At 41.1% G+C, this 14,349-nt stretch overlaps 1 protein-coding gene across 1 annotated transcript; it reads right to left on the reverse strand.

The window, feature by feature from the left end:
* Positions 1-999: 999 nt before the first annotated feature.
* Positions 1,000-10,906, reverse strand: LOC309970272 (plasminogen activator inhibitor 2-like; the record flags this gene model as incomplete). Its single annotated transcript, XM_082852558.1, has 7 exons — positions 10,733-10,906; positions 7,186-7,305; positions 5,742-5,870; positions 5,114-5,231; positions 2,370-2,512; positions 1,721-1,885; positions 1,000-1,404 (listed from the first exon to the last, which is right to left on the reverse strand). Exons 1-7 carry the CDS (start codon positions 10,901-10,903, stop codon positions 1,000-1,002), a joined length of 1,251 nt encoding a protein of 416 aa, XP_082708684.1. The 5' UTR covers positions 10,904-10,906.
* Positions 10,907-14,349: the final 3,443 nt, after the last annotated feature.

A 14,349-nucleotide genomic window follows, 5' to 3' on the forward strand; every position in this document is an offset into this window, starting at 1 on the left:
TTTGCTGCTGTGAGAAGACAGCTCTAATCCATTTTTCCCACAACTCCATCCCCCCCGCCAACATTGGAGCTCCTTGCAAGACGGTCGCTTATTCCTTTGGCTCCTTTTTTTGTCATTTTTTTTTTATTGGAGTATAATTGCTTTACAATGTTGTGTTAGTTTCTGCTGTAGAACAAAGTGACTCATCTCTATGTGTACATGTATCCCCATATCCCCTCCCTCTCGTGCCTCCCTCCCCGCCACTCCCATCCCACCCCTCTAGGTCATCACAGAGCACTGAGCTGAGCTCCCTGTGCTATACAGCAGCCTCTCCTTTGGCTCCTTTATTCTGTTCATTTTTTCTTGGTTCTCACAAATGAGCCATGATACCTGATTCCTGAGAATCAAGGTAAACAGGTCTTATGACCTAAAGACCCAACAGAATGACAACAAACAAATAGTTGTGTGGAAACATGTCTATTTTTAATACATTCACAACCTTCCATAAGTTACAGACACATCTATGTGATACATAATGCTAGAAATGCACACCACTCATATTTTCCTGTTGTTCAATGCTTTCTTCTAGGTTTTTATCACAGAAGGGCATGGAAGGACACCTGCTCGTCCTTCATTATAAGAACAAATAAGTGCATTTCCTTAGAAAGAAAAATAAGTGAAGACATGCTTCTGTAACTGTATCAGCTACACTAGACAGTGAACAATAATAAAAAGCCATTATATAAAATAATAAATAATACAGTAAAAGGTAATGCAATAAAATAAACTAAGAGTAAGGAAGAACTAAGTGAGATATCATCCCATTTTAGGAGACCAAATGATTAATAGGGTGGTAATGTTATGACTGACAGATGTCAAGCTACTTCTGTATTTATATTCACTGTGTAATAGAAGTTGTTCAGAAAAACAAATATGTACAGAAGGTTGCTAAAGTTTCGGCCCTTAGAGCAATTCTGAGGCTTATACCTCACATTACAACATCCTGTGCAGAAACGGAAACTAGGGTGAGGCAAATCTGCCAAAAAAGAGGATACTCTTGGTTATCTTGTGCATGATAAAGAAGAGGAAAGGATGGTCCGCCACAAACCGTGGGCCTCCATGGCCAGTTCTCCCCGACATAATGGCCCCAGTGCCAGCAGCTGCTTCAGTGCCCTGCTCGTTCACGTCCACAGAGGCTTGATGGAACACTTCAGACAGAAACAGGTCATTCTTTTCAGACATGCCTAAGAAATTGGCTTGGCCCTGGCTGAAGGCATCATCCATGCCCATGCTCATGAGAATGGACTTGAGTTCATAATGTTCTTCTAATTTGAACCGGGGGACATACACCTCCACATCATCCTCAACCATGGTGTCTTCGCTGAGCCACTTGTTGAGTTTGTCATAAGTGATTTCACTTTCCAGCTACAAGTCCAAAAGCAAAACCAATGAGTGCTTAGCAGAGAAGGAAAACAACTTCTGATGTTAACAATCAGTGACTTTAACTTCACTGTAGGGTGGGTGATATTAAAATTTACTAGTTTGGTAAAAATTTTGCAAGAAAGTAGCATGTATGACATAAGTTTAAGCCTTTGAGTGAAAGTGTGAGACCTGGCACTGTTCCTCTCAACCAATTCACATATTTCCATGAGAAACTGCACACCATTTCCCAAGTTGTAGACATATGCCAAGGTAAGTTTAGCCCCAGAAGTTTAAAACAATGGAAGTTGGAATGCCTTACCAACTCCAAGCCAGTAGAACATTCAGCAATTTCATCTGGAAGCAACAGGAACATACTGACATATCCAGCATAGGGCAGTTCTAGAATCTGGACCTTTAGGTCTTCTATGTGTCCAATGTTCAGCTTTTCATGCAAGAACATCATCTGTACTTCTTTGCGCTGAGTCTAAAATTATTAAAAAGTAAAATATGAAAGTAGATACTAAGATGTCAAAAGATTTACAATCAGACGTAAAAGAGAATGGGTTCTGCTTTCGTTCTGAAGAACTATGTTTCTAAAAATCAACAAAATAAATTATTTGTATACCCTGACAGTGGCTCTGATCTATTTAGCTTTTTCAAAATTATACCCATTAGTAATAAGATGGACAATTATAATAATACTGAAACACTTGTTGAGTACCTACTAGGGGCCAAGAACTCTGCAAAATCTCGTTGAATCCTTACAACAATAATTTGAGTTGGATATTATTATTAATCTAGTTTGACAGGTCAAAAAATGGAATGGAGTCAATCAACTATCCAATGTGCATAACTTATAACTAGCAAATTATGTACAAGTATCAGTGAGTGGTCCCTAACTTTTCTTTCTCTATTTTGTCAAAGGCCCTAAAATATACGTTAAGAAAATCTGTCTCATTGTCTCGTACCAAGTTCACACGGAAAGGATAAAGCCTGTTTAATTTCTTCTGAAATGGAGTTTTCCAATTTCCTTTGAAGTAGACAGCATTCACCAGGACCATCTTGGTCTCTGCATCTATAGAACCTTCAGGTAACAAGTTTGGGATTTTGCCTACAGAAAATATGATATATGTTTAGGTTTCATGATTAAGAACTGTAAAGTTATCATGATTTCTTGAATCTTTTGAGTCACCATCAAACTCAGCATCCACATTTATCAAACTCTGCAGAGATGTTGACCTTCAAGCTTAAGTTTTTCTCTCGATTTACCTAAATCATAAGTAAAACTGAGACCAGGTTTATGAGGTTTGCAAAATCCAAGAGAAAATGAAGAAGTAATGCAATTAAGGTTTAGAATTACTATCAGACTTGGAAAAAATTTTAAGTTCCTTTTATACTCTTTCTCAAAGTTTTGTAGTTGTATGAAGTTAGTTAATTCGGATGGGAGTGAAAAAGAGTCACTTAAGGAACATCATAGTGCCTTTCCACAGTACATATGTCACTAGGGCTTCTTCAAGATCTGGTCTAGACAGTCTATCCCTGTGACCCATTCATTGACCCAAAAACAGTTTTTTGGAAGTTGGGCTAGACCTACACCAGGAGTAGCACAGATTCATGAAGTGAGAAAGGAAGATTTGTCCTGGTGGGACTGAGAATACTGGAAGAGAGATTCTAAATCAGTCAGGAAACAATGTGTGATAAGTTCTATAAGAGAGCTAAATAATGCAGAGAACTATGACATCACAGAGAAGGGAGTAAAGAAGTGAGGAGTCAGAGAAGGTTCTCAGAAATGATAACATCTGAACGTGATTTTTTTTTTATAGTTGGTTTAAGAGACAGGCCACTTACAGTGAATACCTGCTCTGCAATATTTCAACCACTAAATACATTATTTTATTTAATCCTCACAACTACTCTAGTAGGTATTATTATTGTCATTTTATACAAATGAACATCATAGTAAGAGAGATTAGCAACCCTCCCAAGGTCGCAATGCTTGTCAGCTGGTCAGAATTCCACCGTCTTCCATTCCTACTGACAGACATAGGACATGAACAAAAAGGTCACTGTAGTCTGACCAGCTTCAGTATAGTCATTCAGTATTTCTAGTCAATATATCCCTCAGGGAATTAAAATTCTTGGTTACCACAGAAATCTACTAGGACTTTATTTAACTCTGTAATGCATATGGAAAAACTAGTATTTGATCCTAACAAATAAAACAGAAATTGTCTCAAATTATTATAAAATTTTCTGAAACAATGAGCCCAAATGACTACTTGGCATTTTGGCAATTCCACTGATTGATTTACAGCCATTCAACACAAATGCTTAAAGAGAAGAGAAATTCTTGCTGTTCTCAAAAAAGCAAGACTTTCATGTGTCTCTTAAATTTTGCAATACCTTTTTACTTTCACTTCTGTTAATCTTCACTTTCCCTGCTTCATTTTTGTCAGTGGTGTGTCAATATTTTACAGCAGTAATTTAAAAATCTAGAAATGAAGAACTAAAGTAGATCAACTATTTTCAGAGAAACAAAACATTTTTTAAAAATTCTATAGAACTTAGTTCATGTGTTTTTTCCACTGTGGTAACGAAGAAACCAAGACACCACACTATGGCTTGAAACAATGTTTTAAACACAGGAGGTAAATGAAAATCCATTTTTTGCATTAAGTTAGCAAACACTTTAAACATCCAATTGAAGAATTCCAGAATTAGACTAAGGCTCAGAAGAAGAGGGAACCCCAGCTTCACTACTAACAGGTAGTGGGATTTTGGATGGGAATCTAAGGAAAAATAAAAAAAGGTCATGAAGAACCTAGGGGCAAGATGGGAATAAAGACACAGACCTACTAGAGAATGGACCTGATGATATGGGGAGGGGGAAGGGTAAGCTGTGACAAAGTGAGAGAGTGGCATGGACATATATACACTACCAAACGTAAAGTAGACAGCTAGTGGGAAACAGCCGCATAGCACAGGGAGATCAGCTTGTACTTTGTGACCACCTAGAGGGGTGGGATAGGGAGGGTGGGAGGGAGGGAGACGCAAGAGGGAAGAGGTATGGGAACATATGTGTATGTATAACTGATTCACTTTGTTATAAAGCAGAAACTAACACACCATTGTAAAGTAGTTATACTCCAATAAAGAGGTTAAAAAAATAAATTTTTAAAAATTAAAAAACAACAAAGAATTAAGGACATGCATTACAAAGGTAGAAGTAGCTTAGACAATCCAGGAGAGATGGAGCAGGGACCAAAAGAACTTGACAACATACTGACTCTGAATGGTGAAACAGAAGAAAGAGTTAAAATTTTATGATCCCTCCTTTCTCCATTGCTAGTATTCTCACACCAATTACTCATTTGAAGGTCATGCCTTTTTTCTTTGTTTTTGTCCACAGTAGACACAGAGTCACAATTATTTCAATACTGGTATGTCCTATGTTAGAAAAGAGCTGTCTCCTCTTATATTCTATTCTAAGGTAATATCCAAAATCAGATTATTTAAGTACTGAATATATGTCTTCTATTAGTAGACCTCAATTATTTTTTTCTCACTTAAAACACCACGTGGCTCAACAAGAATCAGGTTACATTAATCAAAATAACTAAGGTTGGGAGTAAGGGCTAAGGATGGTTTTCTAAAAACTACGTAAGTGCTTTCTAAGTAGAAAGAAGAGCAGAAACTACTTCCTTGGTTTTACCTTTGGTTTGAGTCTTGACCCAGGAATTAATCTTTTTTCTGGCATCTTCTGCACGTTCTAGGAAGTCAACTGCCTGGGGTTCTGTAGAGTAATATTTCTTGGAGAGCTGCATGTATCTCTTTAAAGCAAAAAAAAAAAAAAAAGACAAAGTTTACATAGAATATATACTGAACAAGCCTTGGTGTAATTATAAATTACAGGCTTCCTGTCAAGACTGGGGAGCCTGAGGTAGGGGTAGGGGTGGAGGTTGGCTAGGGGGGCTGATTATATGTGTTCTCTTGACCTCCACCCCCAACTCCAGTCCCAATTCTATTTGCTGTCCTGCACGCTTTGCATTATGACCACTGGGTACAAGGGGAGACGTTGGGTGTGGGGATAGAGGCTCTGGACATCAGCTGTGCTCTTCCTGACTTACGACTCACAGGTGGGAATTTTGCAGCAGGGAGAGAAAGCACCCACAGAGGGAGCATAGGGATAGCTGCGTTGGATAGTGTCCAATGGCCTTAGGGAGTCTAAGGGAACCCATGTGGAATTCTGACTCTCTCAGCATGAATAAGAGAGAACAGCTTTAAAACTGACCTCCTTGTAAGTTTGGGGCCCTGCCATTTAAATCGCACGTTTCACTTACTTCCCTGAATCTTGCAGACTTATCGCCAAACAGCTTATTGGCACTTTCCAACAAATACTCCCCTGTGGACGTTTTCATGGCGGAGCTGAGAGAACGGAAGGATGAATGGATTGTGTCTGCAGCTTGTGCCTTAAACAGAAAGGAGAGACTCTCTTTATGTAACTCAAGACTCCTAAACAAGATATTTCTTAAGCAATGGTATTTTTTCCAGTACATCAATAAAATGCTGTATTAAAGTATACTTTTTTCTGGCGCTTTAGAGGAATCTCTGAGGAAACATTGTTGATATGGATAATATCAGATAATTTTTTTTATTTGTTTCAGATTTTACCGTGCCTATGGATTGGATTGAACCATGAAGTAACAAAGATCCTAGAAGAAAGGCTCCTTTTACAGTCTCCTGAACTACAAAGTCTGTAAGCAATTTTTATTATATTAAAATGTTGCCTTAGAAGTGTTCTTTAAAAAGTTCATAGAACTGCTGCAAGTACCGTTTTATAATTAAGGGGTAGTCTGTGAAGTGGAAAATCTGGGTTTTAGAAAGCAGGAAATTGAGGGAAATTCCGATCCCCAACCTGAAGTTTGTAAGCACGATGACACAAACAGGGCTTAGTCACCGCAGCGCCTGGGTGAAGCAGAGGTCAGAGCCCCGCAGCTGGACTGCTGTCCATTCAGACCTAGGCAGCATCTCCATATTGAAGGGGCCTCTTCCCCTCCTAAGTCCATGACTCCCCGGCTGACAGGCAGATGGAGCATCAGGATTCCCAAGAAGAAAGCTATGTGGGGTATCTCCCCATAACCTAACTTAGGAGCGTGATCGTGGAAGTTGTTTACCCATAGGAGCACAGCTCCTACAATGTAGCTGGATAGCTGGTGTTTAAGGAAATGGAGTATTGGGAAAAGAAATGACTACGAGATAGATTAGCTGAAGAGATTAGATAGATAGATAGATAGATAGATGATAGATAGTAGGTAGATAGATAGATGATAGATAGGTGATAGATAGATAGATCATAGGAGATAGAAGGGGAGGACATAAAGGATATTTGAGGGTCAGTGACCTTTCATGAAGTCACCGAGCCGGGCCTTCTCCATTCCTCAATTGCTTGTCACCCCTTACTCTGGAGGTCTGCATCTATGCATGTGTATTCTAGGAGTCTCCCCAATGGCATTAGAGTAAATTATACATCCCCAGCTAGTGGCAGAGTGGGGTGATGGAAGTTAGAAGTAGTCTTGGCCTGGAAGGCGTGAAGTCTGGATTCTACCCTGGCTCTGCCCTTCCTTATCAGAGTAGGATATTTACTCAAGGACTGTGAGCCTTAGTTTTCTTTCTATGAAGGAGGGAAGTTGTACTAGGTCCCTTCCCTGTCTAATACTGCGATTTTAAGACAAGAATATTCTGGAAATAAAATACAAAAGAAATAGAAATGGATGAGTCAGATACCTTCAGAATAGCATCAGGATAAGTGCCCCTCTGGATCTTCTGTGTGAATTCACAACTGGTGAAGATCTCTTGGGTGTCTGGGGCGACTTTGTGGTCTCCACCTTTGTTAAACTGAAGCACCTACAATTGGAATTCCAGAGAATTGGGTACATTTTCCTGCTGCATTACGTAACTTTTAAACCAATGGCTCTCAAGCTCCTCTTAGTGGTCCTACTCTCGTTTCCTGTCTTTGTGTATGGTAACAAGCATAGATGCTCTTCATATGTAACATGTGTCAGTCAGCGGAAGTGTCCTTCACAGGACTCAGCACGAACTATTTTATACTAATTCATATGCTGGCCATTCTGACGGCAAATTGTTATGATGAGATGATTTATAACCTCTAAATTATCTAAATTATAACCCAACCCATAAGTTGCCTTGAAAACATGCCAGTATTCTGAAAGCAATAAGGTTAACTCCCAACCTTGTATCTCTCTATTCAGTGGCCTTATATATTACACACTTCCAACCTGTCAAAAACTACAAGCCACAGCTAGCTTAAACATAAAAGCAGGTCACTCAATATTACAGGGATCACCTAAAATATTTGCACATACCCTATTTACACATAAAGAAATCCCACGCGTCTGTCCATGTGGGGGGCAAATGGCAGAGGTAAGATGACAATATGAATCTCTTTATGTTGTCAGTGGCAGATCAGGATAACAGTGAAGCTGGTAGGTGCACACTGGCCCCGGGAGGGCCCTCAGGTCCCCTCCCCCAAACTGGAGCCTTCCCAGCCTGGCTCAGCCAGTCTCAGCACCCCCGAGCCTGGCCCTGCTACCCACCCACTCCCACCTCCAACATCCTTTGGGTCCCATCCCTGTGGCGTCCCAGGTGAGGTAGACGTTCTGCTAAGGAAGGAAAGGCAGGCTTGTCCAGCAGGTGGTGAATCTCTAGGCTGGAAGGAGAGGTGTTAGGATTTGTGGGGTCTCTCTCTGCTCTTCAGATCACACATTATGAGTCTTACCTAATACTCTGAAAAGAAGTGGTCTGACTCTGCCGCCACGTAAGGGAAGAATATTTCATGTAACAACTTCTCCGGCTGTCCTCCCTTTTAAGGAGATTGATGGGGTCTTGGAGCTAGCACTAAAGGCCTCCCGAGTCACTGCGAGAGTCGCTGCAGGAGGGGGGATGTGAGGTGACCCGGGCCACGCTGAGGGATGCACCCTGCCCAGAGAGGCGGCTCGGCCTGGGCAGGTCCGTGGCCTTACCCTAAAGAGAAGAGCTGGTAACAGTACAACTGCTGATCTCACATCGCTTGTGCTCTGTAAGAGTTTATCCCTTCCACGCATTCCTTTATTCCATTACAACTATGTCACCTTTACCAGCTATATCAATTCCCAACTGTGTGGCCTCTTCTTGCCCTAAATTTCTCATTTCTATGAAAGGACTATGGTAATCAGAGCACCTACCTCACAGGATTTTGTATTCTGTGGGTAAACTATAAAACGTTCTTAGAAAGGTGCCTGGCCAGGGCACTATAAGTGTCAGCTATGATAACTTTTAGTTCTAACACGTGCTTCTCCTATTCTTTCTAATCTTCACACCCATCTTGCCGGTTATGCATTTTCATTCTCCTTTTAAAAATATGAAAACTGGGCATCCCTGGTGGCACAGTGGTTGAGAGTCCGCCTGCTGATGCAGGGGACACGGGTTCGTGCCCTGGTCCGGGAAGATCCCACGTGCCGCGGAGCGGCTGGGCCCCGTGAGCCATGGCCGCTGAGCCTGCGCGTCCGGAGCCTGTGCTCCACAACGGGAGAGGCCGCGACAGTGAGAGGCCCGCGTACCACAAGAAAAAAGAAAGAAAACTGAGGCTCAGAGAGTTGAAATGCCTTCCCTCACACACCTGGTAAATGGCAAAGTTACCACCCAAACACAGGCAGGTCTGTCCCCAAAATCCCTGCTTCCTCCTCCAAGCAAAGAGCTTCTCCTCGTTTTTTAGTAGGGAATTAACCAAATTTGTCTTTGAATTTTAAAATCTGCCCATGCAGCACAGTTACAAGAAAACTATATAAACCCCTTGTCCCATGTGCTGAAAGCACTTGCCAAACACAGAAAAGCTGTGTTGTGTCGAGTGACCAATAAGTTAATTTTCCTTTTGTATCAAAATCCCATTTTTTACTTTACGCACCTAGAGCACTTCATTTGGCATCTGTCCTCAAAGAAATATTGCTTCTGATGCCTTTACATCTAAAAAATGAAGACCCTGATGTTTTCTAAAGTTTTTAATAGAGTTCACTGTGCTTATTCTTTTCAAGGCAAAGAAAATAGAGGGAAGGAGTTTTGCAAAATGTTGCTGCTCTCAGATGTGAGCAACTGGGTTTTGTTGTAAGTCTTGACGTTTAAACTGCCACAAGCGCAGGGAGTGACACTTCCATCCCTTTTCCTGCTGCAGTGAGATAGGCCAACGCTCTCTGTGGGCCACTCCAAACAAGACCCATCTTAAGTGGGTCACCGTGTACCTGGAAGGAGATATCCATCTATCTATATGCACACACTCAGGTGCAGTTCTCCTGGGAAACTCAAAAGTAGCCGGCAGCATTTTGGCGTGGCTGAAAACAGAATCCGTGTTGGTGAGAAACCAGAGCCTGTACTTAAAGCATTCAATTTTAATGTTTGTACATATGGGAATAGGAAAGAATTTTAATTATATATTACTTTGTCTGGTCACTGACCCGGGAAATACAGGATCATGTGAATTTTAATGGTGCTGAATTCATCCCATAGGACCATTGCCATGTACAGTTGAAGTAGTTCAATATATTTCCATGGCCCCAGACTTAGTGAAAGGGTCCCCTGACTGAGCTGGTGTTAGCTTCCTTCACCAAGGAAGGAAGCCAGTGGCCTTAACAGAAATAGCTCACAATGCTGTCCCACACCCTGTCCTTGACTTTGAGGACTGGCCATCACGTCAGCCCCATTTTGTTGACGTGAACTCATGGGGTTGAGAACGTTGGCTGAGGTCCTCTGAAGTCACACTGCTCTCTGTGCATCTCCCAGAGTGCGGAGATCATGGGTCTGGGATATCTTTTCCCTTGGTGACACTCTCTTAAAACCACTGGAAGGAATTCTTTACATGAATGGAAGGAACCTGAACTAGGAGGGTGGAAACCAGAAGAAGCCCTGGGAAAAGTGCTTCATTCCCACTGCCACTCTCCCCACTGTGTTAAATGACACTTGTCTTAAAACCAATAGAGATAAAGCTTGCAAATACTTTGAAAAATATAAGCATTTATACTATCAAATATAAGACGTTGTCACTATTAACCCTTTCTAACCTTGCAGGATAAGAAATTCTGGTACGATTTCTGCTGCCTACCACTGAGGGTGTTTGTGGTTTGGCTGTTTTGTAGATTTGAATCTAAGGAACTTGTGTTATAATGGCTTGTGATGATTGCTGACCTTGTTAGAGTCAAGATGTCTCAGGCATGTAATCAGAGCAATTCTACAATTCAGTTCAGGGATCATTCTGTTCTAATTTGGAACTTTAACAGAAACTTACTTTGGCCATCTGGTCTGCAGTGTTGCCCCTGGCACCCAGGTAGATCATGGCCATGGTGGAGGAGATGCTCCATGGAGAGAAGAAGAGATTCTGGGTGGCAGCACTTGTATTTGCCAGATGGCTGAAGAAACTGAGGGCAAAGATTGTGTTCGCCTTGCAAAGTTCTTCCATTGTTTCAATCTAGAAGGAAAGTGAGGGGAAAAAAATAAACAGCTCTAAAAGATGACTCAACATTTTGAGTGATGTCAGCAGAGTAGTACAGGCTGTACCCTGCACGGGGCAGGGGTTCCCTCTCTGTTCTCCTTTCATCCAAGAGCATGAGGTAGAGCAGGGACAGCATCATCGTGATCCTGGGACCTGTGCAGCCACAAAGGGTCCCACACTCGGTACAATGCACTGCTCCCACAACCTTGCAATTCTTAATAATTTTAAACAAAGGGCCCTGCATTTTCCTTTGCACTGGCTACTGCAGATTATGTAGCCAATCCTGAGATAGAGGGAGCAGTCATGCGATGAGTAGTGACACTCCACGTCATAATAGTGATAATAACAGCAATAACAGTAAATAGCCTTTATCGAAATCTTACTGTACAACAGAGGCTGTTTTAAACATCTCACCTGTAGTAACCAGTTAACCTTTATGGAAACCCTCTGAGGAAGGCATTGCTATTCCTGTTTTACAAAGGAAGAAACTACTGCCCAGAGAGAAGAAGAAAAGTGACCAGTGTCACTTGACTATAAGGGGAAGGACTGGAAATTGAAGGTTGTAGGTGGGTAGCCAGCCTCCAGGGTCATGTTCTCAGCCTCTGTGTTGTACCCACAGATACACACCACACACACACACACACACACACACACACACACACCCCACAGGCAAATACATGCATATTCACATGTATGCCACGTGCATATACACTCTGATTGGCGCCAATGGAGATGGTCAAACTTCTTTCAAATTCCTTGCTTCTAGAAGTGACCTAGACTCACCGTTTGAGAGTGGGCATTTTTACACAGCCCTACCTCGCATACCTGCACCCCTCCACTCACACACACCATAGCCTTTCTACCAAAGCAACCCCTAAGCTGAGCAGTTCATTACTGGGAGAGCTGGAAAGGCCCCCTCCTCCCACCATCCCTAGTAGGGAAGTCAATGCCAGGTCCCATTGCAGGGGTGGTCCTGGGGCTATAGAACACACACACACACACACACCCCCCATCCACCATCTGAAGATAAATAACAGACACGCCCTCCATGACCTAAGGCTCTGCATGCAGCTGAACGCTTGGACACACCTGTTGATTCTGGCCGACAAACTGTATCTTATGCTTTCGTAGCGGCTTAACACACACCCTGCAATTACCAAACTCTATAAATACACCAAGCGACGCTGACACTCATCATCCTACAGGAAACCTTCTGTGACAGTGGCTGGGGAGCTGCCCCATGCCCCAGGAGGCACGTCCTGCAGCTCTTCAGGCTTGGACTCACTCAGCAGGGCCTCCCAGGCTCACATCACCCTAATCCATGGGTGTTTTATGTGAACACTTGATTCACCAACAGTTCTTTTGAAGAAAGTGATTGCAATTTGCGTCAAAATTTCTTATGGGAAATACCACTCAATTGTATTTTTTCAAGACAAAATAGTAAATTAGGTAAAACTTATCCCCAGAACTCTCTCATGTCTTCTTGTCTCCTTTAATATTTAATATTCATAGGATCTGTATGAGGTAGATATTAGGATCTTTACTGTATAGGTTACATCCTGATGCCCAGAGAGGGTAAGCAACTTGTATAAGGTCACAGAGTTTGTATGTAATGGTGCAGGGATTCAAGCCCGGGTCTGCTTCAGAAACCCACTCTGTCCAATGTCGCTCACTGCTTTACCTGCTGGTGTTTAACCTCACTGCTGTGTGTAGGAGTTTAGGCCAGTTACTAGTTAGAGAAATGCTAGAAAGAGGAGATAAAAAGAGGAAGGAAGCAAGTTTGTAATACTCCTAGAAGGCTTATTAAGTTAAAAAACTAAAATCGCTATTTTTTTTTCTCTTGCTTCATCACTGAGATTAGATTACCTTGGGTGGCTCAGAAAGTTGTTTTCTCTTCCTTCTACAATTTAAAATCATCTTTATGATGAATTAGTCCTGGGTAGACCTTTTTTTGTAAATTATCTCAGTAACATTTCAGAAACAAACTGAGAATAATATAAATAAATATTTCTCTATTGTGTGAAAAAATAAATAAGGGATCAGAGCCAGAAAAATCAGTGGAGGCCCCTCCTATACCTAATTCTTTAAAACGACCTCCATAGTCTGTCATTTTGACACTAACAAACTTTAAGTGTCAAGACAAACTATCAGAGAGGGTTTTAATGCCACGTTAGGATTTCAGTTGACTGTATAAAGAAATAAAAAATGAATTAGGACAGAATTGGATCATCCCAGATGCATGTACTTCTTTTAAAAGTAGTCTAAATTTTATCTTTAAGATCAGGTACAATTAACTGCATTTATCATAAAAAATAATATGTGTTGTCTATATTGCAGTTACCAAATTCCTTCGGCCTCACTGCTTTATATAACTTGCATAATTACTTGCCCACTAAACCTAGTAATTCCTATTATAGCAATGAAAATATGAAGATGTTGATTGCACAGCTGTTTTCAAAGCCTAGATTGAATCTCAGCCTTCTGATTCCAACTCTAGCGCTTTTCCTACAGACCTTTCAAATAAGGTTTGAGAAGTTTATATTTATATATAGTGTCTTCTGATTCTCTAACAAATCCACACCTTACATTTGGGTGAGAGTCTGCCTAAGACCATGTAAAACTGAATCAGTGAGTGACATCAGATAGCATAACCTCTTAGGTAGCACCTGTTTTGAATTTCTTAACACCAGAGTTACACAACTTTATCAGCTTCCGGAGGTTATATTCCTAATCAACATTGAATATTCTCTTTAAAAGAACAAACGGATGAAAAGCATATGTGGGGCTGGGTTCCATGATGTCTGTGTCCATTCCTGTAAAACAAGTTGACAGATGTGCCACTGAAACTTGGCACAGGTGACAAAGAACTTGGGAGGTGCTGCCAGAGCCACTACAACAGTTGCTGTGCTCATTGGCATCGCAGGTTAGATTTCAGTTTGCTGTAGCATTTTAAATAATTTTTTTTGCAACGACACGGTGCAGATATTCTGAAATTGACCACAAAAATTAATGAGAACACAGAGAAAACAATAACTTCAAGGAAATTTCCCTTTCAAATTACCAAATTCTCCCTCCACAAAAGTAAAGACATTTTCTGATATTTGATGACTTTCATCATGAGTAATTGTTTGTCTATGGGGTATTAAATGATTTATTACTATTACTGAACTATTACTTCAGTCAATCCAGCAACTAAGTTGGCTGATTTTTCCCCTCTCACTAGATTGACTGATTATTGAACTAAATTCAATAAAGGTATTTTGGTATTGAACTGACCCAACCCAGCTTCCTGCTTAATTTCTGATTGTTTTAGATTAAAAACTGAGTCATCTTTTTTGCCTTTATTATATGTATACACAATTTATAGATTACTTTCAGTTGCTAAATTAATACATTTTAATTGGTCTAGCTAT

The sequence above is a fragment of the Leucopleurus acutus genome, assembly GCF_964270905.1.
Source record: "Leucopleurus acutus genome assembly, chromosome: 13".
Classification (NCBI taxonomy): domain Eukaryota; kingdom Metazoa; phylum Chordata; class Mammalia; order Artiodactyla; family Delphinidae; genus Leucopleurus; species Leucopleurus acutus.